The following is a 26724-nucleotide window of genomic DNA, read 5'->3' on the forward strand; positions in this document are numbered from 1 at the left end:
TTAATGGTACAGTAGGTATGTTCTGTAGATTCCTCATGCTGTTGTTAATGGTACAGCAGGTATGTTCTGTAGATTCCCTATGCTGTTGTTAATGGTACACTATGTCTGTTCTGTAGATTCCCTATGCTGTTTTTAATGATATAGTAGACATGTTCTATAGATTCCCCATACTGTTGTCAGTGATACAGTAGGTTTGTTCTATAGATTCCCCTTGCTGTTGTTAATGGTACAGTAGGTCTGTTCTGTAGGTTACCTGTGCTGTTGTTAGTGATACAGTAGGTATGTTCTGTAGAGTCCCCGTGCTGTTGTTAATGGTTCAGTAGGTCTGTTCTGTAGGTTACCTGTGCTGTTTTTAATGATCCAGTAGGTATGTTCTGTAGAGTCCCCGTGCTGTTGTGAATGATACAGTAGTTCTTTTCTATAGATTCCCCATGCTGTTGTTAATGGAACAGTAGGTCTGTTTTATAGATTCCCCATACTGTTGTTAATGATCCAGTAGTTCTGTTCTGTAGATTCCCCATGCTGTTGTTAATGGTACAGTAGGTGTGTTCTGTAGATTCCCCATGCTGTTGTTAATGATACAGTAGGTGTGTTCTGTAGATTCCCCATGCTGTTGTTAATGGTACAGTAGGTATGTTCTGTAGATTCCCCATGCTGTTGTTAAATGTACAGTAGGTATGTTCTGTAGATTCCCCATGCTGTTGTTAATGGTACTCTAGTTCTGTTCTGTAGATTTCCTATACTGTTTTAAATTATATAGTAGATTTGTTCTATAGATTCCCCATGCTGTTGTTAATGGTACAGTAGGTGTGTTCTGTAGATTCCCCATGCTGTTGTTAATGATACAGTAGGTATGTTCTGTAGATTCTCCATGCTGTTTTAAATGATATAGTAGATATGTTCTGTAGATTCCACATGCTTTTGTTAAATGTACAGTAGATCTGTTCTATAGATTCCCCATGCTGTTATAAATTATATAGTAGGTCTCTTCTGTAGATTCCCTGTGCTGTTTTTAATGATACAGTAGGTCATTTCTGTAGATTCCCCATGCTGTTGTTAATGATACAGTAGGTCTTTTCTGTAGATTCTCCGTGCTGTTGTTAATGGTACAGTAGGTATTTTGTGTAGATTCCCCATGCTTTTGTCAGTAATACAGTCTGTCTGTTCTGTTAATTCCCCATGCTTTTGTTAATGATACAGTTGGTCTGCTCTATAGATTCCCCATGCTGTTGTTAATGGAACAGTAGTTATGTTATATTGATTCCCCATGCTGTTGTTCATGGTTCTGTTGGTCTGCTCTGTAGATTCCCCATGCTATTGTTAATGATACAGTAGGTCTGTTCTGTAAATTCCCCATGCTTTTGTTAGTAATACAGTCTGTCTGTTCTGTTAATTCCCCATGCTTTTGTTAGTGATACAGTAGGTCGTTTCTGTAGATTCCCCATTCTGGTGTTATTGGTACAATAGATCTGTGCTGTAGATTCCCCATGCTTTTGTTAATGATACAGTAGGTGTGTTCTGTAGATTCCCCATGCTGTTGTTAATGGTACAGTGTATATGTTCTGTAGATTCCCCACGCTGTTGTTAATCTAGGGGGCAGTGTTCGGAAGTTGTAATGAATGACGTGCCCAAATTAAACTCCCTGTTACTCAGGCCCAGAGGCTAAGATATGCATATAATTGGTAGCAATGGATAGAAAACACTCTGAAGTGTCTAAAACTGTTAGAATAATGTCTGTGAGTATAACCGAACAGATATGGCATGCGGAAACCTGAGGATAATCCATTTGGAAAATGTTTTTGAGGTCACAGTCCATTTCAATGCTTGTCTATGGGATATTCAAATTCCTCCCAGATTGCAGTTCCTATGGCTTTCACTAGATGTGAACAGTCTTTAGAAAGGGTTTCAGGCTTGTTTTTTGAAAAATGATTGATTAGTTGTAGTTTTTCCAAGATGTCTCTCATTAGAACTGTAGTCTTGTTGCGCGTGTGAATGAGGTGCGCGCTCTTCGTTGTTTATCTTCCTTATTGAACATACTATTCTCCGTCTTAAATTTGATCATTTATTTAGATATTAGAGTACCTGAGGATTAATTAGAAACGTCATTTGACTTGTTTGGACAAACCTTACTGGTAACCTTTTGGATTTGTTTGTATGCATGTTGAAAGAGTGGATCACTGAATGAAGCTCGCCCACTAAACTGACATTTTTGGGATATAAAGAAGGACTTTATCGAACAAACCAACCATTTGTTGTGTAGCTGGGACCATTGGGATTGCAAACAGAGGAAGATCTTCAAAGGTAAGTGATTCATTTTATCGCTATTTGTTACTTTTGTGACGCCTCTGCTGGTTTGGAAAAGTATTTTGGTGTGGGGCACTGTCCTCAGATAATCGCATGGTATGCATTTGCCGGAAAAACCTTTATGAAATCTGACAACGCAGTTGGATTAAAAAGAAGTTAAGCTTTTAAATGATGTAGGACACTTGTCTGTTCATGAATGTTTAATATTACAATTTTGTCATTTGAATTTGGCGCGCTCCAGCTTCACCGGATGTTGTCGATTCTGATCCCGTTAACAGGATCCGTGCGCTAAGAGTCTGTAGATTCCCCATGCTGTTGTTAATGGTACAGTAGGTCAGTTCTGTAGATTCCCCATGCTGTTGTTAATGGTACAGTCGGTCAGTTCTGTAGATTCCCCATGCTGTTGTTAATGGTACAGTAGGTCAGTTCTGTAGATTCCCCATGCTGTTGTTAATGGTACAGTATGTCAGTTCTGTAGATTCCCCATGCTGTTGTTAAATGTACAGTAGGTCAGTTCTGTAGACATGCATACTGTAGTTTTACTTTAGGATCATCTTGCTCTTACTTACCCACACTCACACACACACGCACACATACTCCTTTGCCTTCGACTCGTCATTGTGTCTTAAATCTTTTTCCGCTTCATTCTGATGTGAGGCGACAAGAGGAGGCACGCTCTATAGATGAAAAGGGGCTGAAAAGAACTGCTATTTGTTTATGTGTATCAGACAGGCTTAAAAGGCACCCGCTCCTCGACTCCCTCGAAGAGCAGGAGACGGATGAAATATCCCACCACTCTTTGAGATAACTAACCCGTGGGAGGTGAGTTAGGTACAGTTAGCTGTGATAGGGGGAAATGAATGGCATAAATGCCTGTTTAAAACACGTGAGGAGTAGATACATTAGAATAAGCCCACTTTCCTTCAAAACCTCTCCATGAAATATGTGTTCCTTTTCATTATACAGGAGATATGTGTTTACACCTCGTCAAACTCCATAACTACGGTAACATACTGTACATTATCTGTGTCAATGTGTGTGGGCACTGTTGGTGTTTGTGATGATAACAACAGTGGGTGTTGAGTTCTAGAATGCATTGTTAAGGTTGACTATTGTGGTGGATATGTGTGCAGAAGAACACGCTGACCACAATAGTATTTAACAACCCAATATGTCCCAATGAACACACCTGAACACATGTAATGCGCACACGCACGCACACACACGCACACACACTGCAAACTAATACATGCTGTGGTGTCCTGTGCCTGTGTGGCCCAGTGCTGGGACTCGGAGTGAAGCAGGAAATGTGTGAGCCATGAAGGCATGTGTTTATGCTGGCTGCAGCCGGACATCGCCAGCCAGAGGGAAAACAGACACTAGCAGCGCTCTCCCCTTCTCCTTTCTCCCTAGTCCTTCTAGTCAGAGACAACCTGTTCCCTCTTTCTCTTCTCTCTTAGAGATAATAATTTTTCTCCCTTCTCTCTTAGAGATAATTATTTTTCTCCCTTCTCTCTTAGAGAATTCTTATTTCTTCATTTTCTTCACAAAATAGAGGCCATCTGGTTATATAGATGAAGATGCATGGCCATAACACATTAGTGACTGTGTAGTAATTACAGCCATTGTTTTGTTTTTGTAGGAAGTGAACTTGACTCTTTTGGCCACCTCACTCACTGGTGTTGGCCACCACCCTGCATTAACAACAACACACGTACATGGTGTCTCACTAAACAGTTGAATGGGTTTCAGTGTTTCTCCGCTGTAACACGCAGCAATAAACATGACCTGCTGTTTCCCAACACATCTTCTGTGTAGTGATTGGACCCAGGGCCAGTGATGGTGTGAGATGTGTCTGGGTGGTAGAGCTCAGCAGAGTGTGGAGAGGGGAGGGGAGGAGAGGAGAGGCAGTGTGAGAAAGGCATGGAGGGGAGCAGCGTGGTGGTGGGACTGGGGGGCAGCGTGGGCCAGCTGGAAGTGTGCAGTCAGCACAATGTGGTTTTCCAGTTCAGCTCAGTCTGGGAAAATCCATTGCTCTGTTTCTCGTTTAGCCACTAAAGGAACGGCGCTCTTAGGCACCCGGCGAGGGAGCGAAAGAGAGAAAGAGAGAGAGGGAGGAATAGAAAGAGAGAGAGAGAGAGAGAAAGGAAAGAGAAAGGCAGCGATGAGGTTATTCTATTTGATTCTGTGTTTTAATGAAACAGTTTATAAGCTGCTGGCAGAACAAAGTGTTGTCGTTCAGTAAAGACAGGAGGGGCTGAGGGCCTATTAGAGGTAATGACGCTGATTGAACAGTTTGATGGTCGTCTAAGTTGAATGAAAGAAAAGACCGTCAGGATACAACTTGAAAACCCCCAATAGTCTACTTCATCCTAAGCACATGCACGTTTTAACCCAAGTACTCCCTTGTTCTTCACAGAATCACTAACACACTGCTTTTCTTATTGAGTACGTTAAAGCGAGGCGCCTCTCATCCGCTGCCATCTTGCTCTAATAGCGTACACCCATGGCGATCAGTGGGAAATTGGTCCATACACCGGATCCCTGTGGGGATCAGTTGGAGAGGAGATGCAGTGGTGGTCTATATATGGTCTGCATGGTCAATGTCAGTGGGGTCTGTGGGTCTCAGTGAGTGTGTGGATCTGTGTGATTGAGTGATTGAGCACTTAGTGTTTGAGCTGACAGCCTCAACATGTTAATCCTCTGCCACTCCACACAGTAGCTCTTCCACAGCAGAGTAGGGGACAGCTAGGAGGATTTCAGTAGCGATTTGTCAAAAAGCTCCTTAATGATTTATTCAGTTGAGATTCATTTGCTGTAATACACAGGGTCTGTTCACACTCAGGGCTGATGTGAGAGTTGTGATTGTGGCGTTGGATTAAAGGCAGGGTTGTGCTTTTCTGATTGGGGGCAGGGTCTGTGGTGGAGGGCAGCAAGGCTTGTTTGGAATTAGATGATCCTTTGGGTTTGAGAGGGTATCCAGGATCCACTCTGGCCCAGGCCCTCTTGCACGCAATATTATGAATTACCTTCACTTTTTGGAATGGCAAATATCCGCTTGCTGTGACTTAGGGTGTTGATGTTCGAAAAGTAGAAATGTACCAAAAACCTGATCATCTCATATAGCTCAGTCACACCCCTGCCTCATATTATCTCTCTCTCTCTCTCTCTCTCTCTCTCTCTCTCTCTCTCTCTCTGGTTTTTGTTCTCGTTCTATTCCAAACACACACACACCGACTCATTGGATCAGCTGGTTGCTCTCTGATAGCTGGTCTATAATCTGCTCTGACCCCGTGTCCTGTCACTCTGAGCTCTAAAGCCACAGGTCTTAAAGGGCCTCTGTCTCTCTCTGTCTCTGACCCCAGGTCTTAAAGGTGCTCATCTCCCTGGGGCCTCTGTCTCTGACCCTCCCTGGGGCTTCTGGATCTCAGCCAACTCTCAGAGATACCGGCTGCTTTGGCCTGGATCATCAATACTCCCAGTTTACTATGTTAGCAGTATGTGGTAAATGTTTCAGTCAACTCCTATGGAAAGTCTTGCTTCAGTGTTGGCTGTGTAAAACCACCTGTGAAGTGTGTTTTTCCTGTCTTCCCCTCCTCTGCCCACGCACTACCAACCTTTGATCCTGTTGGTCAAGATACATGTTCCCTGCCCTGTGTTGCCATTGGACTGATTTATATCTGTTGAATGTAAAGGGCCCTGCTGACATAGAAGAGAAGAGTTTACCGTTTGAAGACAAGTCTCATTCACCACTATTCTAACCTTGAGGATCAAGTGAACAGTACAGAGGATTTGGAAACGATGGCCAAAAACCTTCATTGAGGCATGAGAGAAGAAGAGGTGAAGGAAGAAGAGAAGAAGGGAGGAAGATCCAGCTTCTCATATCGCACCAATTAAAGGAACATTCAGGAGCCAGTTTCTGCTGAAAGCATTTCCAGACCTTTCTCTATCTTTTTTTCCATTTCATCCTACGATCCCAGTGGGGTGACTATCGGTGAGGTTTTCTTCAAGCTCTCTCTCGCCCTGCCCTGGGAGCTGTGAACCGGTGCAGGCGCCCAGACCGCTATAGGAACAGTCTCCAGCCTAGAGAAACACAAGCTCTCTTCACTCACTCTCTTCACTCACGTCCTGAACCCTCCTCTCCACAACCAGACAGAGACACAGCCAGTCCTCTCATTCCGCCACGCTAGAGAAGGACCATGAGATGTGGCGTGGTCCTCATTGGTTTGGAGATTGAGAAGTGTATTACTTATTCAGTTCCAAATGAATAGATCCTCTAGTCTCTTGCTCTGGCTCTCTGTCTAGTGCTGCATGGGAGGAATCACTTCAGCTGAAATCATCTTCCCCTGCTGTGAGATGTTTGTTGACATGAGTACAATATGTGAAAAACATACTGTACTTGCCTTAACGCCAGTACTTGCTTGTAATTTGTGATGTGAAAACCCCCCTACATTCTCCCATCTCCACCTTTCATCCAGCAAGTCTGTCAAAAGAACCGGTTGACCTATGGCCCCCATGGATTGATGAATGCTCCAGATGCATGGAGATGCATGGAGATCTCCCAATGAAACCGTTTTTCCACGGCTCATAAAGGCATAAAGGGATAACAGGAAGTGAATGGGAGAGCGGAGGACAGCGGGACTCTTACCACTGAATGGATCTAAGAGTAGATCCCTAGCGGCCCCAACATAGAGCCAGGGGGGACGCCAGGTTTTTGTGTTTTAGCAGCACTGGCTGATATGTTGGATCCATCTCCCTCCAAATGTCCTGAGAGTGCCTCTCTGGTTCCCCCTCTCTCTGGAAAGAGGACCACCAGCCTCCCTGTTCACCTTGGTCACAGGCTCAGCCTCTGTGAGGAAGGACAACTGATTAGATATCTGTCATTTGTATTCAGCAGCCAGGGCTGTTATTTTACCAGGGCCGTTCTCCTCCCCAGCCAGAGAGAGGTAGAACAAAAGACACTATTAGACTGGAGTCCATCCTGTGTTTACATGAGATGGGGAAACAGCTATGGACTTTTTTCTCCTTTCTTTTTCAGCTCCTGCATTTTTGTGTAGGTGTGGTGAGAAGCCCACATCTGCAGTTTTGAGCGGCGGGATATGAAACTCAAGCAAAATATACAGAAGGGTTCTTTTCATCAAGAGCGCTTCCACAAACAGAAAAGAGAAAGAGACAGGGAGATGACCATTAGTCTGTTCTTTCCTTAATTCCACTGGAAGATAAGTGAAATCACATGTTGGCTGTGGTTGAGGAAAAACAGAAAAAGGAGAAAGCAAGGAAAGTTCTATTGAAGAGTACGATGAGGAGGAAGATAAGATTGATGAGGGGGAAGTAGAAGGTTTGATAAGTAGTGGGGATTGGGGGCAATGCAGAGTCCATTTAATTTCATTGCATCATCATCGTCATCTCAGCATGCATGTACCTGCTGATTCTCTGCTCATAGACTCTGTACACTCTTAGAAAAAAAGGTGCTATCTAGAACCTAAAAGGGTTATTCGGCTATCCCCATAGGATAACCCTTTGAAGAACCCTTTTTGCTCCCAGGTAAAACTATTTTGGTTCCAGGTAGAACACTTTACACAGAGGGTTATACATGGAACCCAAAAGAGTTCTAGCTGGATCCAAAAAGGGTTTTACCTGGAACCAGAATGTGTTCTCCCATGGGGACAGCCAAATAACTTTTGGAACCCTTTTTTCTAAGTGTGTAGCATCCCGCTCTGTTCATTTGATTGGTGGTCTGTCCCCAGCCACAGTGGAGCCAACCACCATCCGTTACATATCCACAGACGCCTCTGCAGCGGTTTTACATGACCACTCCAGCTATCAGATCAGTGCATATGATCATCACTCCTTTCACCGTCCTTTTGTTGATTGGCCACTCCTTGGACGGCAGCCAATGGGAGCGATGGGGTGGTCCAGGCCACAGTGAGAGGGATGAGGGGTTAACCAACCACGGTGAGTGGCAGCCCGTGTGCCGCCCTGCTCTCCTCTTTTCCCATCCTTGAGCATGCCCTGCAGGTGCCCTCTAATCCAGAGCCAGCAGTAGTACGGCTCCTGGTGCCAGTGGTAATGAAGTCCTGATTTGATTATGATGTGTAATGGGCATAGCAACAGACTGTGGCCGGCTCAGTTTGGGCTCCCCTTACAGAACTAGAGCCCTGATGTTCTGTTGTTACACTGAGGGCTTGGATCACACACAAACCACAAATACACACACACACACACACACACACACACACACACACACACACACACACACACACACACACACACACACACACACACACACACACACACACACACACACACACACACACACACACAGACACACGCAACAACCATCCTCTTTCACAAGTAGTGTATCAAGCAGTTTTAAATGGTTTTATCTGTTTAACTCCATCCTCTAGTGTTCACACCATGGAATGGCTGTGTTCATGTGTGGTATTGTGTTGAGTGTATGCTCATGTCTCTGTGTGGACATCCAGTATGTTTGTGTTTTGGCCCAGAGGGTCAAGCTTTGTTAGCATGATGACCGTAGTAATGGACTGATGATAAATCCAGACAAGGTTTTCTTGGATTTCCTTTCTCCTCCATGGTTTGGCCAGCGGGCCGTGTCCTGGGCCGTGTACTGGGCCGTGTCTATATGTGGAGGGAAAGTGGGTCACCATCACTAGCTCCAAACCCGGGGAGGCTGGTGGGAGGAGCTATAGGAGGCTCATTGTAATGGCTGGAATGGAATAAATGGATCAAACGCATCAAACATATGGAAACCATTGCAGCCAGTAAACACATGCAGTGATGAGCCAATGAGCCCGTCCTCCTATAGCTCCTCCACCAGCCTCCACTGCTCCAAACACACTGAGAACTACAGAGAAGCTACAGGGACGAACCTGTTGTCTTTCTCTCTCCCCTTCATCAACTCTCCTCTCTTCAACTGCCCCCTCCTACGTCCACCTTCTTCCTCTCCTCCCATCCCCATTTCCCGTAAGTCCGTTTTCTGTCCAATTTGTAAGTCGCTCTGGATAAGAGCGTCTGCTAAATGACGTAAATGTAAATGTAAATGTCTGTTTTTCTTTCCCCTCCGTATGTTCTGTTTTTTTCCTTTTGCAATTACAGTAATATGTAACATCAGGCGTGGTGAGATTTAGGGCTTTACCTTACATAACCCATGGATTTAGCTGCAGGGTTTTAAGGCTTCTCTGAGCCCCTGAGCTTGGGGCAATTGGGCCTCTTTCAAATATTTTCAAATGACTGAAATCCCCAAAGGGCCCATGAGCATGAGGGATAGGAAGGCTTTGAGGGCCATGATACAGAGACCATCATTATATTGTATTACCGCCTAGCCTGATCCATTTGCCCCGCTGCACTCCAAAATAGTGTACGCCGGCATCACCTCCATGTTCACACACACACACACACACACACACACACACACACACACACACACACACACACACACACACACACACACACACACACACACACACACACACAGAGACACACACACAGACATAAGCAGTAAGCAGCAGTGATTGATGAGCGGCAGTGAGCGAGTCTAGCTAGCCTAGCGTTTCTACAGCCCATCTCCATCCATGTTCTCTACACTTTTCATAGACACTTTTAAAAAATACATTGGCCCTGATCCTGGTAAATACATTCCACATAACTTAAACATTGTGCTAAAAGCATTTCTCTCTCTTTCTCTTAAACACACACATACATTTGCCAAGCTGAGCTCTTTTCCCCAGAGAGTGCCGAGGGTGTACAGTTGTATGTGTGTGTTTCGCAAGTGTACAGCTCTTGGCAACTTTTTTATTCATTACATTTAATTTGATATGACTTTACATTCAACTGAAGTCGGGAAGGGGTTTTGGGCTTGGCTCTGGATCACCACACCAACCAAAGCCTGTTTTTATTCCTCCACTAGGGAGTCCAAACCGGACAGGCCGTAAATTTGAAATAATGAACCGGCCGGGCAAACGTGGTGAATCGAGTATGGAGGGAAGGGCACCAAGGAGAGGAACACAGCTGAAGCTGGTGAATCGAGTATGGAGGGAAGGGCACCAAGGAGAGGAACACAGCTGAAGCTGGTGAGTCGAGTATGGAGGGAAGGGCACCAAGGAGAGGAACACAGCTGAAGCTGGTGAATCGAGTATGGAGGGAAGGGCACCAAGGAGAGGAACACAGCTGAAGCTGGTGAATCGAGTATGGAGGGAAGGGCACCAAGGAGAGGAACACAGCTGAAGCTGGTGAATCGAGTATGGAGGGAAGGGCACCAAGGAGAGGAACACAGCTGAAGCTGGTGAGTCGAGTATGGAGGGAAGGGCACCAAGGAGAGGAACACAGCTGAAGCTGGTGAATCGAGTATGGAGGGAAGGGCACCAAGGAGAGGAACACAGCTGAAGCTGGTGGAGAGAGGACTGGAGGGAAGGACACCAAGGAGAGGAACACAGCTGAAGCTGATGGAGAGAGGACTGGAGGGATAGAGAGAGAGGGATGAAGGACATGTCATGGTGTTGTGCGGGGGTGATATGGAGATGGAGAGGGGAGATACTCAGAACTGCATGGGCGTTATAGGGGATGTTATGTCACAGGGGGGTTAGTGTTATTTAGCAGGAAAAAGCCTTCGTCTTCAGGGGAATTTGAATTTCTGAGATGCGAGATTCCTGAGCTGGAGGAAGTTTTAAGATGTAAAGCCGTAGGGATTATGTCTGTAAGAGGGGAGGACAGGAGGGGAGAGAGACAGGGAGCGAGGATGAGGCCACATGGGTTGCCCTCGGAGATGACCCCGGCCAGCGGGGATCTCAGCCGGTCAACACGGGGCTTTGGACAGGGGAAAGTTGTGTCTTCTTACTTACAGTACACGCCATGGGAAGATGATGTGGAGATTAGAGCAGCAGGACCACTGGGCAGCAGCAGAACTAGGCAGGCCAGAGCATCTAGAGCCACTGCCTTTCGGAGACACATAGGGAATATACAGTGGGGGAAAAAAGTATTTGATCCCCTGCTGATTTTGTACGTTTGCCCACTGACAAAGAAAGGATCAGTCTATCATTTTAATGGTAAGTTTATTTGAACAGTGAGAGACAGAATAACAACAAAAATATCCAGAAAAACGCATGTCAGAAGTGTTATAAATTGATTTGCATTTTAATGAGGGAAATAAGTATTTGACCCCCTCTCAATCAGAAAGATTTCTGGCTCCCAGGTGTCTTTTATACAAGTAACGAGCTGAGATTAGGAGCACACTCTTAAAGGGAGTGCCCCTAACCGCAGCTTGTTACCTGTAAAAAAGACGCCTGTCCACAGAAGCAATCAATCAATCAGATTACAAACTCTCCACAATGGCCAAGACCAAAGAGCTCACCAAGGATGTCAGGGACAAGATTGTAGACCTACACAAGGCTGGAATGGGCTACAAGAACATCGCCAAGCAGCTTGGTGAGAAGGTGACAACATTTGGTGTGATTATTCGCAAATGGAAGAAACACAAAAGAACTGTCAATATCCCTCGGCCTGGGGCTCCATGCAAGATCTCACCTCGTGGAGTTGCAATGATCATGAGAACGGTGAGGAATCAGCCCAGAACTACATGGGAGGATCTTGTCAATGATCTCAAGGCAGCTGGGACCATAGTCACCAAGAAAACAATTGGTAACACACTACGCCGCGAAGGACTGAAATCCTGCAGCGCCCGCAAGGTCCCCCTGCTCAAGAATACATATACATGCCCATCTGAAGTTTGCCAATGAACATCTGAATGACTCAGAGGACAACTGGTGAAAGTGTTGTGGTCAGATGAGACCAAAATGGAGCTCTTTGACATCAACTCAACTCGCCGTGTTTGGAGGAGGAGGAATGCTGCCTATGACCCCAAGAACACCATCTCCACTGTCAAACATGGAGAAGGAAACATTATGCTTTGAGGGTGTTTTTCTGCTAAGGGTACAGGACAACTTCACCGCATCAAAGGAACGATGGACTGGGCCATGTACCGTCAAATCTTGGGTGAGAACCTCCTTCCCTCAGCCAGGGCATTGAAAATCGGTCGTGGATGGGTATTCCAGCATGACAATGACCCAAAACACACGGCCAAGGCAACAAAGGAGTGGCTCAAGAAGAAGCACATTAAGGTCCTTGAGTGGCCTAGCCAGTCTCCAGACCTTAATCCCATAGAAAATCTGTGGAGGGAGCTGAAGGTTCGAGTTGCCAAACGTCAGCCTCGAAACCTTAATGACTTGGAGAAGATCTGCAAAGAGGAGTGTGACAAAATCCCTCCTGAGATGTGTGCAAACCTGGTGGCCAACTACAAGAAACGTCTGACCTCTGTGATTGCCAACAGGGGTTTTGCCACCAAGTACGAAGTCATGTTTTGCAGAATGGTCAAATACTTATTTCCCTCATTAAAATGCAAATCATTTTATAACATTTTTGACATGCGTTTTTCTGGATTTTTTTCTTGTTATTCTGTCTCTCACTGTTCAAATAAACCTACTATTAAAATTATAGACTGATCATTTCTTTGTAAGTGGGCAAATGTACAAAATCAGCAGGGGATCAAATACTTTCCCCCCCCCCCCACTGTACTGTAGTAGAACACATAGGGAATATACTGTAGTAGAACTATTTGTTGATGACACTACTGGACTGATTAAGACTATGAACCATATTGTCTATCAGACTACATGCAGGCCCATTGAAGTGAGCAGTTTGTACAGTATTAGTGTGATTCAGTGCAAGTGCTATGCACTATGCAGGTATCACATTACATACAACGCACAGCCTAGTTTTCTCACTTTTTGGAGCGCTTGGGCTGTGTTTTTGTTCTGGTTCTCTATCAAGATTTCTCTCTCCTTATCTTCCCTCCCTCAAGCCCAAGCACTTTTGTAGCTCTGCAGCTGCAAAAGAGAACGAGAGCAAGGGAGGGAAAGGGGTAGTTAGAGGTGCAGAGAGAGGTTGAGGAGGAGGGAAAAGGGAGGGAGCAGGAATTGAATCATGAAATGAGGACCATTTCATACCGACTTGAAATGTGGGCTTTTCTTTTTTTATAGTAGTGGTGCGCTTTCTTTCTCTCTTTCTCATTCTCTCTCTTTCTCTCTCTCATTCTCTCGCTCTCTTTCACTCGTTCTATCTCCTCTCTCTTTCTCTCTCCTCTCTCCTTTCTCTCTGTCATATTGAAGTGCTCTATGCAGCTGTTAGTCAGTTTGTTTGTCTCTTACTCCCTTCCCTCTGGCTCTCCCTCTCTCTGCCATTAGCTCATGTAAACTTTGCTTTTCGTCATGCTTTCTTCCAGAGAGGAGTGCCTCTGCTTTTCATTAAAGTCAAAGTCACCATGCAGAGCAGACGCCATTTTACCTTGCCTCCTTCTCTCCCCCTCGTCTGAGAGCCATGGTGTCCTGAGCCGTTTGTTTTGTCCACGTGGCCCTGAGCAAACTTCCCCCGCCAGTGTTTGTTGAGCTTTCTGGCATGAGCGTCTTGAATTGATAGGGCTCCCTCTGTGTTGTGGCCATTACGACACACACTCTCTCTCCTCGTATGATAACATAGCCGACCGCACGGAGACCCAGCTCCCATCCAGCTCCCATCCAGACCCCATCCAGCTCCCATCCAGACCCCATCCAGATCCCATCCAGACCCCATCCAGATCCCATCCAGCTCCCATCCGGACCCCATCCGGACCCCATCCCGATCCCATCCAACTCCCATCCAGCTCCCATCCAGACCCCATCCAGATCCCATCCAGACCCCATCCAGATCCCATCCAGCTCCCATCCGGACCCCATCCAGATCCCATCCCGATCCCATCCAGACCCCATCCAGCTCCCATCCAGACCCCATCCAGATCCCATCCAACTCCCATCCAGACCCCATCCAGCTCCTATCCAGACCCCATCCAGCTCCCATTCAGACCCCATCCAGCTCCCATCCAGACCCCATCCAGATCCCATCCAACTCCCATCCAGACCCCATCCAGATCCCATCCAACTCCCATCCAGACCCCATCCAGCTCCCATCCAGACCCCATCCAGCTCCCATTCAGACCCCATCCAGCTCCCATCCAGACCCCATCCAGACCCCATCCAGCTCCCATCCAGACCCCATCCAGATCCCATCCAACTCCCATCCAGACCCCATCCAGCTCCCATCCAGACCCCATCCAGCTCCCATTCAGCTCCCACCAGGCGCTGCAGCGCCCGCCGCATGTGTTTACTGTGTGCATTCCTCAACATGAGAGAACGCTGCCCAGAAACGGCCCACAGAAACACCAGGCAGGCACCCTCTGGCTGGGCTCTCTATGGGAAAGTCCTTGAGTGGTGAAAAATATGACAAGCCATGCAGCTCTGACTGAGGAGGCTCTCTGTGTGATCCCAGTGTAACACAGTGGCAGGTGAACTCTTTATGCCCCTCTAGGTCCCGTTTACTTCTCCTAACAATCCCTCACTAGTAAAATACAAAATACATGATTTTGCCGACTATTGTGTGGAAAGCTTTCTTTTGCTGTGCCCTGCTATGCAGTGTAGTGCCGTCCTGTGCAGACTAGTGCTGTGCTGTACCTCAGCTCCACTGACAGTAGACAGTGTGGACACTCTGACAGCCAAGATTGAGACCAAACACGGGCTCATGGGAAGGCAAGTTGAGCCCTTGTTTGACTGAAGGCAGGGCTGGCTGTCACATGTTATTCTGAGGCCTCAAAACAAACAAACACACACACTGGCACAGGTTGTGTGTAGCGCTCCATTGCACTTGCTCCTGACCTGAATACACAGACGGCTCCAGGAGCCCCCCAGGGGCCACCAGGCTCATCTGGAGCCACAGGAAGTATATCAAGAGACCAGGCAGAATGGAGTTATTTTATCTCCACTGGATTCTCATGGTTCCTTTAACTGACTCTCCCTTCCTTTCTCTCTCTTATTGTCATCTACCGTCATTTTGTCTGCTCCCTCCCGACTTCCCTCTTTCTCCTTCCTTCCCTCCTGCTTTCTCAACCTTCCCCCATCTCTCTCTCTCTCTCTCTCTCTCTCTCTCTCTCTCCCTCTCTCCTCATATAAAGCTGTTTTTCATAAACCCCTGGCTGCAACAGAGATCCCAGAGGCGTAGTGTGAAACACTAGACTTTTCTGAGCTGTTGCCAGACAGATGCTGGCTCCTCAGGTCCTCACTAGAAGATCCTTCATGCTTCTCCATTTGACATTTAGGGGTAGCCCTGCCCTGCCCTGCCCTGCCCTGCCCTGCCCTGCCCTGCCCTGCCCTGCCCTGCCCTGCCCTGCCCTGCCCTCTCACTGGTACAGCACTATTTCTCCCTCCTACAAAGGAAAACTATGGGATCCCTCTTTTGTTGCACGAGAGAGGCTCTCCAATCTTTCGTTTACAGCTTTTATTCCCTTCTCTTTCTCTTTGTCTCCATCTCCCTCTTTCTCTCTACAGTTGAAACATGGTCGAACATGTCTGATTTGAAGATGAAGTGGATCAAGAGATGATGATGGTGATTGATAATGATTTGTTATACGTATTATATTGTAAGTGGATCTCTTATTATTGAGGTGATTTTCTGAGACCGAGGGAAGCAGGAAGGTATTAGTCTTATCTGGGTTAATAAGTTAATACATGGATTGATAGATGGAATAAATCTCCAATTATCGGCTTTACAATGAGAGCAGCTGAGTGCATCCATAAGCTGAATGATATGAACTAAGCCTTGCAGCAGTACTTTATGAGGTCACATCACTTACTCATTCAGCTATGCATACAGTATACCCACACACAGGTCCCACTCAGTCACCATTTTTGTTATGTTAGCAACATAGCTTATCGAAATCCTACTCAGCTTTGGGCCTGTGCTCTCTGGCTGAAACCTGGGACTTGACTGTAACCCCTGTCCCAGTGCAATTGGCACTGATCCTGGGCATCAGCTTCATGTGAGGGCAGTACTAGGCTAGGTGTCCTGGCTGGCCAACATGGCATTTAACCCTGAAGGAAGTCCAGACAGATTGTTTATTCACCTTATCTGCTACGCATGAGATAAAGCCAACATTGACACAGATAGCAGGAGCGTGCGCAACACACACCCTCCTGCTGACTCGGAGCCAATGACCTTGAGGTCGGGTCAGTTAAGGACAGACAGACAAATGGCGGCTGGGCCCATGACTCGCAGACAGCTGGTGGTCAGAGGTTGATTCTCTATCGGTGCCCTCATTTGTCTGATTGTTGTTTCTCATGGGCTCATCTGTTTCTCGGTTGGCGCTCAATTTTTTCACAGGAAGATTGATTTCGCTCCCTCCTTCGTGTTTGCTGGGAAAAGCCCTTCATGACAGGGACTTCCCTGGATCAGCCTTGTGTGTGTGTGTGTGTGTGTGTGCGTGTGCGTGTGCGTGTGCGTGTGCGTGTGCGTGTGTGTGTGTGTGTGTGTGTGTGTGTGTGTGTGTGTGTGTGTGTGTGTGTAAGAAGGAGCTGTCACTGACCTCTCTCCTACAATGAGCTGGCATCGACTCAGGAAAGCTGCACCAAGCTCCCTAATTCAACACACTCATACAAATTGACATAAACACACAGTCATACACTGTGCAGGAGATGAGAGGAGACACACACATTCACACAAACACACTTTGGCACTCAATATGTAGATAAGCGTACACATATTCATACACATACATAGACACACGCCTTTGGCATCATCTAGACAGGATGTGGATTTTTACATGTCCATTCATCGCTCTTCTAATTCATTAGTCAGAAAGAGCATTTATGCAGAGCACACATTATTTTTACAGGCGTCGTTTGTGTGGAGTTTTACTGCCCTCGTTAAACACGTCCTCCAAGCCCAGATAGATTTGGGAGCATTTATTTGCATAGTGCACAAACCCGAAATAAATCATTAAATATTCTTGGCCTGGTGTCTCACTGGATTAAACTAAGGCCCACTGGTGTAAATAGTGTGATATAACAGGCTCTAGAACGTGAATAGAGGTTATAACCTACATGGCGTGGTAGACAACCTGGCAGATGACTGCTGTTATGGTATTGTGGTCTCTCTGGCAGAGCTGCACCGAGGAGCCCAACACCTCACCACATACTGTCCCTCTGGCAGAGCTGCACTGTGAGGCCCACATTGTGTTATACAAACATTTTCACAAAGGCAAATAGACGTATGCCCCTGCTGGAAGCGAATGGATTATTCTATTCTAGTACTTTCCTCATGCTTGTTGTTGTTCCTACTGGCTAGACTTTGCCCTGGGCCCGAGGGTAGACTGGCATAAGATGGCGCTGGAACTGCTGGCCAAAAGTTCACAAGTTCACACTAAATGTTCTCTGTGTGATACCCCCCGCCAATCCACACACACACACACACACACACACACACACACACACACACACACACACACACACACACACACACACAGCCTGAGAGGCAGGTCAGTCTCTGTTCTCTCCTTAATTGATAGACCCAGATCAGAGCACACCACTTCATGCATGTGGCCCCAGACACAGGGTCAGAGTTGGCAGACTATGACCCTAACACCGGGCCTGGCCCTGTCTCCTGGTTGCTGTGTGTGTTTTCCTCCTCTCCTCTCCCCTGCAGAGAGAGTTTTGATCATGGCTGTACTCTCTCCTCTCCTCCTCTCTCCTCCCCTCCCCCCACTCTCTGCCAACAAGTCTCTCTTTCTTTCTCATTCATTTTATTCTCTCTACTCTCCTCTTTCTTGGCAAGGCCTGGTGTTCCCACAGCTCTCGCGACCCCCCCTAACCCCCCTTCTCCTATCTCTCTCTCTCTCTCTCTCCTCTCTCTATCTCACTCTTACTCTCTCCCTGACACAGAGGGACATCACATGACCCTCACTCCCACTAGCAGACCCACACACAGCCTGTGCCCACACACACCACTTCCCTGTAAACCACACTTTCTCATGTCTGTCATATTGGCCTGCTGCTTCCCTTCTCAATACTTTCCACAGGGTCACACACTCATACAGTATGTCCATGTAGATTCTGTACACTGTCTATAGGTCTGTATGTGTCCCCTCCCCCTATCGCTCCTGTTTCACAGAATGCAGTCACATATTTATCTCTCTTAGCAGATTTCTTTAGCATGTGTTCTGCGCCCACTGCCAGTAAGGGACATCTGGTGGCCAAACATAGTCATTACACTTGTTAAAGCATATTTTTAGTAACCTTTTTTATTTTTTTATTCTTTATTTCACCTTAATTTAACCAGGTAGGCTAGTTGAGAACAAGTTTTCATTTGCAACTACAACCTGGCCAAGATAAAGCAAAGCAGTTTGACACATACAACAACACAGAGTTACGCATGGAATAAACAAACATACAGTCAATAATACAGTAGAAAAAGACTATATACAGTATGTGCTGTTTGCCGGGGTTGGAGTAGCCAGGAGGAAGGCATTGCCAGCCGTTGAGAAATGCTTATTGAAATTTTCGATTATCATGGATTTATCGGTGGTGACCGTGTTACCTAGTCTCAGTGCAGTGGGCAGCTTTCCAATCTTTGGGAATCTCAGACGATACGAGAGGTAGCCTTATAGTAACAGTTTGTGAAATTTCAAAAGGAAACACAAGGGGATCTCAGAAAGTCAGGGTCATTTCAATCAGCACAGAGGTCTATTTATCTATCATATCAAATTAAAACCAATACATCAATCAATCAAGTTAAATGGCCTATGCTGCTCAGTGAATTACTGTCACACTGTGTGTCTGGCTCTGTACGCCATGGTTGATCAGCAGAGGGACAGATAAAAGATGAAAGCGTCAGAGAGAGAGAGAATAGGGAGAGGGTTATACATGGGCAGGACGCCAGCCCCTTTCCTCTACCCTCACCACCCCCCTCTGCACTGCACTCTCCCATAGTTGAGTCCCCTTAGGCCCCACTCACCCCCTCTCACCCCCTGGCTCCCCCTGCTCTGTGTGGTGTTGGCACGGTGTGGGTGCAGGCGGCACACAGACGGGCACGCAGATGGGCACCGGGCTACACAGGGCAGCCTCCCCACACCTGCTCCTCATTGGCACAGGGCTGGGGCCGCCACGCAGAGCACACACACACACACACAGGCACACACACAGGCACACAGGCACACACACACATATACACACACACACACAGGCACACAGGCACACACACAGGCACGCAAACTCACATGTACTCACTGCTACACTCACTCACGCACACTCACACAATTTACATGCTTATCTCCTACTATACACACATGCTCTGGAGGAAGTATGATGCATATTTTATACACATTAAGATACAATCTCATATAAATATTCATGTACAGTAGATATATTTATATTCTTACCTACACCAAAACGGATACATTGTACACCCTCGCAATTAATCACACGGCAACATGCTGTGGTGGCACATAGAGTTACACTCCCAATATTCACCCTCTCCCATTTGCAGTACAGACTATTCTCAGCTGTGTGTTTCATTTGCTCTAATACTGATCTAATACTGTAATGTAAGTCCAGTAATATATTGGAATCTATCTACACTGGCTAATGTCTCCTCTGAACCTGGTGGCCTCTTTACCCCAAGGGGCTTAAACTCAAAGGACAACGGGTGTCAGTGACAATGCCTGCCGAAATATGTGGTGAGAAAGGGGGGGATGAGGGGGTGTGGGGAGGATGGTCAGATGATGATGTATGGTTATATAAGATAGGAAATGAATAAATAAGTGGGGATTGTTTTATTTTTAAATAACGTCCAATAAAAGAGCTCAGTGAACATCTGTGTGGGATAGCCTGGGGGATTAGGAGGGGTTGGAACATTTTAAGCGCATTAAGGATTTTAAAAAAAAGTCTGAATGTTTAGCAACATACCGAGAAACCCAATTGGGGAGGCTGTGGGGGCTCTTTATCCAGAGGTGGGGGTGGAGGGGTGGAGGACTGGGGGATGGGGAGGTTGCGGGGGCTTTGCCATTCTGCTGTGCGGGGAGGGGAGACTGTGTACACACACACATAAACACACGCGTAGCCTATGTACGTTCATGCGCTTGAAACCACATGTGCACGCCCACTATCATGAAATGGAAAGGACTGCTCCTGGATATCAACATCCATCTTTTACGCAAAAAAACCCATATAGATCATATACTGTAAACCTACGTGCTGCTCAAACACATAATCCTACTACTGGTATGTGTTTACATGGCGATTAAGGAAGTGTGCGCATACCAGGCTAGCAAGGCTGTTTAGGTCTCTGGGAGCATACGTGAGTGTGTGTGTATGTGCATGCATGCATGCGTGTGTGTGAGGAATTCCAGCCGGGCTGCTCCTCTCGTGTCAGGCCTGAGATATATGGGTCCACCACAGCTGGGTTCCCACATGCGGCCGGAGCCACGCCGGCCCACACAGTTTACCGTCAATGACAGGGTTAGGGCCTGGACGTGAAAAAAAAAAGTGTGATGGTGCAGAGAGAGAGAGAGATGTTTGTCTAAAGGCCTCTCGCAGGTGTAGGAAGAGGACCCTATCATTTCACTGTGAATGGAATCATGGCGCTCTATCCTTAAATGACACAACACCTGGGGTGGGAGAGTATGACTGCAGGCATGGCCCTTGGCCACTGGGAGCACACACGAGCTGGCCTCAGATGAGGAGTTGTTGAAAGAGAGCAAGACTGCTGTTTGCCAGAATACTGATTGTTTAGATTTAGACGTACTATCCTGATTTACTCATGGTCGTCTGTTCTGTAGCCTGCAGCTTTGTTGCTCACTGTTGCACTCTATTACAGAGAGCATTATGAGCCTTAATTGTAGCACTTACTTGTCGTTAGCATGTTAGCTTTACACTTCACAACTGCATATGACAGTAGCATGTTACTGTTGATATTTATACTTTGCATGCCTCCTCTGTGCAGTGCCATGTCACACCAACCATTCATCAGCCAATCCCAGCCATCACTGCACACACACACACACACACACCACACACACACACACACACACACACACACACACACACACACACACACACACACACACAATGACAGTGAGCCACATCTGGCCAGCTGTTGTGTGTGTGTGTGTCACTTACTGGCAGTGGGCACAGAACACATGCTAAAGAAATCTGCTAAGAGAGGTAAATATGTGACTGCATTCTGTGAGTCAGAGACAGTAACAGTAGTCAGAAACAAAGCAGAGGGAAGAGAAAATAAATAAATACAGAGATAAAGAGATGGAATCCAGGACTGTTATTGTACTTTAGAAGGAGAGAGAGAAAGGGAGAGAGGTGAAGAGAGACAGAAGTGAAGAGAGGGAGAAGTGAAGAGACAGAGCTGAGCCCTGGCTCAGAGCACAGTAGCCTGCTGAGAGGCCATCCACTCTCCTGTCATCAAGTTTTACTGTGGAACCATTGGCTTTATCTCTGCCATTTGACTCAATGTTGATCTTTCACTGTGCCATGTAAAATCCCCTTCCAGTTAATGCACATTACATTAAAACATGCTGTTTGCTCATGTGTGCCTGTAATGCATAAACAAATGCTCTAAGCCGGCTGATAAATAGGCAAAAAGTGCCTATTTGTATGTACGAGCGCATTCATTTATGAATATGCGCATGGCAAATGAGTCTATTAGACCTGGCACAGTGAGCTCAGTGAGAGTGTTTATCATATATTGTTGCGTGTCTTTATGATGCATCCAAATCATAGGTGTGTTTGATTAGTAGAATAATGACACCTACTGTATGCTGGGTCTGCGCTGAAGCATGTAGGCCCATAAAAATCAGAATGAATAGAAGGGCCTTGGAACCCTCTAACCCTGGCAATTTGACTGATAAACTCATGGGTACGCTTGCAATGGCTGCCTGCTATTGTGATGCAATCATTTCCATAGTAATGTAGAATGGTCTTTCAAATTATGTTAACTGATGTGGCTCATGCAATGTAATGTATTTTTTGTAATGTCAGTTGAGCTGATTCAACAAATCACAGCACAGATTGATGGGTACACTTCCTGCTTTTATTTCCTGCTTTGCTCCTATGGTTACACTCGCAATGACTGTTAGTCCACCCATTATGTCATCATTGTCTTGAATGGGGACGCCCTTTCTATTCATTCTACTTCTGTGTGTAGGCCTACGTTCAGTAATAGTAATTTCCTCAGTCTATGGGGTATAGTGTTTTAAATGTATTTAAGTGTTGTAGCCAGAATGTCAGTACACTGAGTGTATAAAACATTAGGAACACCTTCCTAATATTGAGTTGTACCCCCTTTAGCCCTCAGAACAGCTTCAATTCATCGGGGCATGGACTACAAGGTGTCGAAAGATGTCCATAGGGATGCTGGCCCATGTTGGCTCAAATGCTTCCCACAGTTGGGTCAAGTTGGCTGGATGTCCTTTGGGTGGTCGACCATTCTTGATACCCATGGGAAACTGTTTAGTGTGAAAAACCCATCAGCGTTGCAGTTCTTGACACGTTCAAACCAGGGTGCCTGGCACCTACTACCATACCCCGTTCAAAGGCACTTAAATATTTTGTCTTGTCCATTCACCCTCTGAATGGCACACATACACAATCCATGTCTCAAGGCTTAAAAATCCTTCTTTAACCTGTCTCCTCCCCTTCATCTACACTGATTGAAGTGGGTTTAACAAGTGGCATTGATAAGGAATCATAGCTTTCACCTGGATTCACCTTGTCAGTCTATGCCATCCTAATGTTTTGTACACGTAGTGTATATGTACTGTATGATGAGGAGACTTAGTGACAAATGTATGTAGTGTGTATGAATGTGATTGGCGTGAGTCTGTTAATGTGTATGTACTATATGTCTGTCTAATAGTGTGTGTGATGCATTATCTCTCCAGGATGTGTACAAGGGGTTTTGGGGCGACTGTGTGCTGGAGATAAGGGTGAGCAGTGTATGGCTGGTGTGTGTGTAACCCTGGGAATGGTGGCGTGGGGGCAGTGATTCTCCCCCCAGCCCTGTTGGCTTGTAGAGCAGCAGCACTAATAATGGACAGCCTCTCCATTGTCTCAGAGCATCCCCTCTCTGTTTGATGAGCTCTCCCCTGTTCATCCCTTCATCATCCTCCCTTTGTTCTCCTCCAACACACTCAGATCCAGCACCATGAAACAAGCCCTGCTAATGTGCCATGCAGTAGGATTGGAGGTTCATATACCGTAGGCTACAGTAGACAGCAGCTATTAGAATTTAACTGAAGCTGTTAACACTCCACCAGACCACCAGGGGGCCTCAGTTAGATTAGACTGGTGATCTAACAGTGGTCTGATTTAAGGACAGTTTTTCCTGACCACATGACCTGACAAGGAAAAACGCTTAACTATAGACCATAACAAGGATCCAGCATTTTTCCTGGCCAGGTGACGCAGTCAGGAAACCCCCTGGCCCCAGTCCGATTGGGTGTATAGTCCCCAGGTGGCCAGCAGGTGTAGAGCTGTATTGATCACAGCTGGTGTGTCTGGGGAGAATGAAAGAGGCAGATCTGAGCTGTCAGGTTCTATCAGAGTCAGTGTGACCGCTGTGACAGCTCAGCTCACCCTCTCATTAACCACCTGAATGGAGGGGTATCCCTACTGTTGTCATCATGACCCAGACTCTTTTTTTTTTTACTGTCAAAAAATGTCGATAATATATAAGTTCAAGTTCAATTGCATATTAAGATGTTTTTACATAGTGAGAGTATGCCCAAATTAGGTTGTATTATTTTCTAAATGAAGGACCTCAACAGACTTAGATGATCCCCTTATCCCCATCCTACAGTTGAAATGTTGGCTTGCTCTCTAGTTCACCTTATTTACCTCTTACAGGAATGTAATAATGGTCTCTGTCTGGATGTTTTCCTTATGTTTCCTCCTATTTTCTTTGATGATTTGTCAGTGCAGCTCTGCTGCAGTCGTCCAGTCTAGCTTTTCATTTAGCCGCTTGCAGAGGTCCAGCAGCACGGCAGACAATGACTGGAGACAAACACCCCGTGGTTTTATTTTCACTCCATTTGCAGTGTATATCCTCTGTAGATCCTTTATCTTTCATACCACTGGGTCTGTGTGGGTCTGTGTGAGAGTGTGTGTGCTAGCGAGTGTGGGTGCGCCATCAACTACCAGGAATGTATTGGTACCTCCAAAGCTAAGATGGCTGCCAAATGCTAAAATGGGTGCCAGGATTCCACAGAGTGACAGCATGAGTGAGGGAGAAGCAGAGAGAGTAGAGCAAGAGAGGGACTGAGACTCCATTCAGGGAGAGGGAAAAAGAGACTCCTTTTAGACCAAAGTGATATGGCGATTCTGTCCTTTTGTTTTGGTTCTCGTCTTTGGCGGTGGGGTAAATGGTGCGGCAGGACTAGCCTCCCCAAGATTAGGATGCTGAGGGGCTTAGATGGAGCGAAGGGAGGGAGGGGCCTAGTAGTAGGAGTAATGGGGACACTTGTCCCCCACTGCCTTAAACCCTACAGTGCTGTGGGGGTAATTGGCTTGAATGGTATATATGATCCAACCATAAAGCTCTTCAAGGTTGCATTACGCAGCAGAGAAAGAATGGCACCAAGCAGGGCCGAACCAAACTAGCACAGGCCTTTCTGTGCACAGTCGTTAAGGTAAAGAGCTGAGTGAGACACAGTCCCAATGACGCCTGGCGGACCCGGGCTTCACATTTACACTCCTCAGCTTATACTAGTCATCAGTGTGGAGGGAGAGAGAGGCTGCAAGCTGGGGTTACATGGGAACTTCACCTGCCACACTGTGCCAATGGCCTGCACTCAAACAGGACTCTCTGTGTGTGTGTGTGTGTGTGTGTGTGTGTGTGTGTGTGTGTGTGTGTGTGTGTGTGTGTGTGTGTGTGTGTGTGTGTGTGTGTGTGTGTGTGTGTGTGTGTGTGTGTGTGTGTGTGTGTGTGTGTGTGTGTGTGTGTGTGTTCACTGTGGCTCCCTGGGCCTGAGAGAGAGGGATGCTGAAGAAGAGAGTGGGGAGAGTAAGGGAGAGAGAGAAACAAGAGAAAAGGAAGGAGTGCCAGAGATACAGTGGTGCAAGAAATGTCACAAACACACAGTCGTTTTATCTCTCAAACTGGAACACCAAACCATTCCTATTTGATACTTGATGCTCTCTGGAGAGAGCATTACTACCGTAATTTCCGGACTATTAAGCGCACCTGAATATAAGCCGCACCCACTGAATTTAAAAAAATATATTATTTTGAACATAAATAAGCCGCACATAAGCCGCAGGTGCCTACCGGTACATTGAAACAAATGAACTTTACACAGGCTTTAACGAAACACGGCTTGTAACAAAAAATAAAAAATTAGCAGTAAGCTTTAGTTGTCTTTTTGCACTGAGTCAACTCCTCACGCTGCTGTTTTTAACGTCTTATCATCGACTCATTAAGACCAAGCTCCCGTGCAGCAGCTCTATTTCCTTTTCCAACAGCCAGATCAATCGCCTTCAACTTGAAAGCTGCATCATATGCATTTCTCCGTGTCTTTGCCATGATGAGGGTGACAAAATGACTACCGTAATCAGAATGATGGGAAGTTTGAGAGCGCTCGATTTAATCTAAACAGTAAACAAAAAAGTTGTTTGACCTTAACCCGTTCGGCAGTTTCATTGGTCTAATGAAAGCTTCATGCCGCCAAAAAACTGAGCACGTCACAGAATGTGTTTTTTTGGAGAAAAAAATAAAATTGAAAGCGGGAAAAATCCATATATTAGCCGCATCATTGTTTAAGCCGCGAGGTTCAAAGCCTGGGAAAAAAGTTGCGGCTTATAGTCCGGAATTTACGGTAGTGATTCCTCTACTGTGAATGGCTCTGGAAAGTAAAGTCTTTGGTGTTTGCCACTTCATGACTCTAATGTTCAACCTGAGCGGAAATAGCCAACCTTTAATCTAAGACCCAATTCTGCCTCTGGAAAGGAGGGGTTTTAAAATGCTTTCCAAAGTGTTCCTATGCTGTCCTCCGCCCACTGCCCCCTCACCTTGGGAATCGTCCAGGCATCTGTCTCCTGCCTAACCTCCACCATCTCTCTCGCTGTTCTCTGTCTCTTTTCCACAGAATCCGGACAATCAGACAGCTCAAACCAGCAAGGAGACACAGACATCAAGCCACCGCCCAATGGTGAGTTCACAGTGTGAACATATACACTGTCATTTATACATGCAGATGTATGTTTAAAAACTTTCACACACACACACCCAAACACACACACACACAGGCCAGTATAGAGTGTATTGTGTGTCCCAGTGGAGTTGGGCCTGGGTTTATTATAGTAAGGCGAGCTGATGTTGCTGGGCCTGGCTATGAGTGTGGCACAACACTCATAAATCACCCTGACGTTATTGGAAGATGGGAACCACATGGCCGTGCTGCCGACTGGAGCTCTGACCTCATACAGCCGGCCCCGCTGCGGTTAACCCAGGCTGAGGTAGGCTGAGGAGATGGTGTGGAATAGG

General features: G+C 46.3%; 1 protein-coding gene across 16 annotated transcripts in view; it reads left to right on the forward strand.

Annotated features, from left to right (window-relative positions):
• LOC106601192 (nuclear factor I/Xb) overlaps window positions 1–26724 on the forward strand; it is a 138824-nt gene that overhangs the window by 88381 nt on the left and 23719 nt on the right. For all 16 annotated transcript variants that reach the window (XM_045720382.2, XM_045720384.2, XM_045720389.2 and 13 more), the window contains one exon: window positions 26327–26389. In XM_045720382.2, coding sequence (XP_045576338.2) covers window positions 26327–26389 — 63 coding nt within the window. The remainder of the gene's footprint in view (window positions 1–26326; window positions 26390–26724) is intronic.

This window comes from Salmo salar, chromosome 06, assembly GCF_965601325.2.
Source record: "Salmo salar chromosome 06, fSalSal1, whole genome shotgun sequence".
Lineage (NCBI taxonomy): Eukaryota > Metazoa > Chordata > Actinopteri > Salmoniformes > Salmonidae > Salmo > Salmo salar.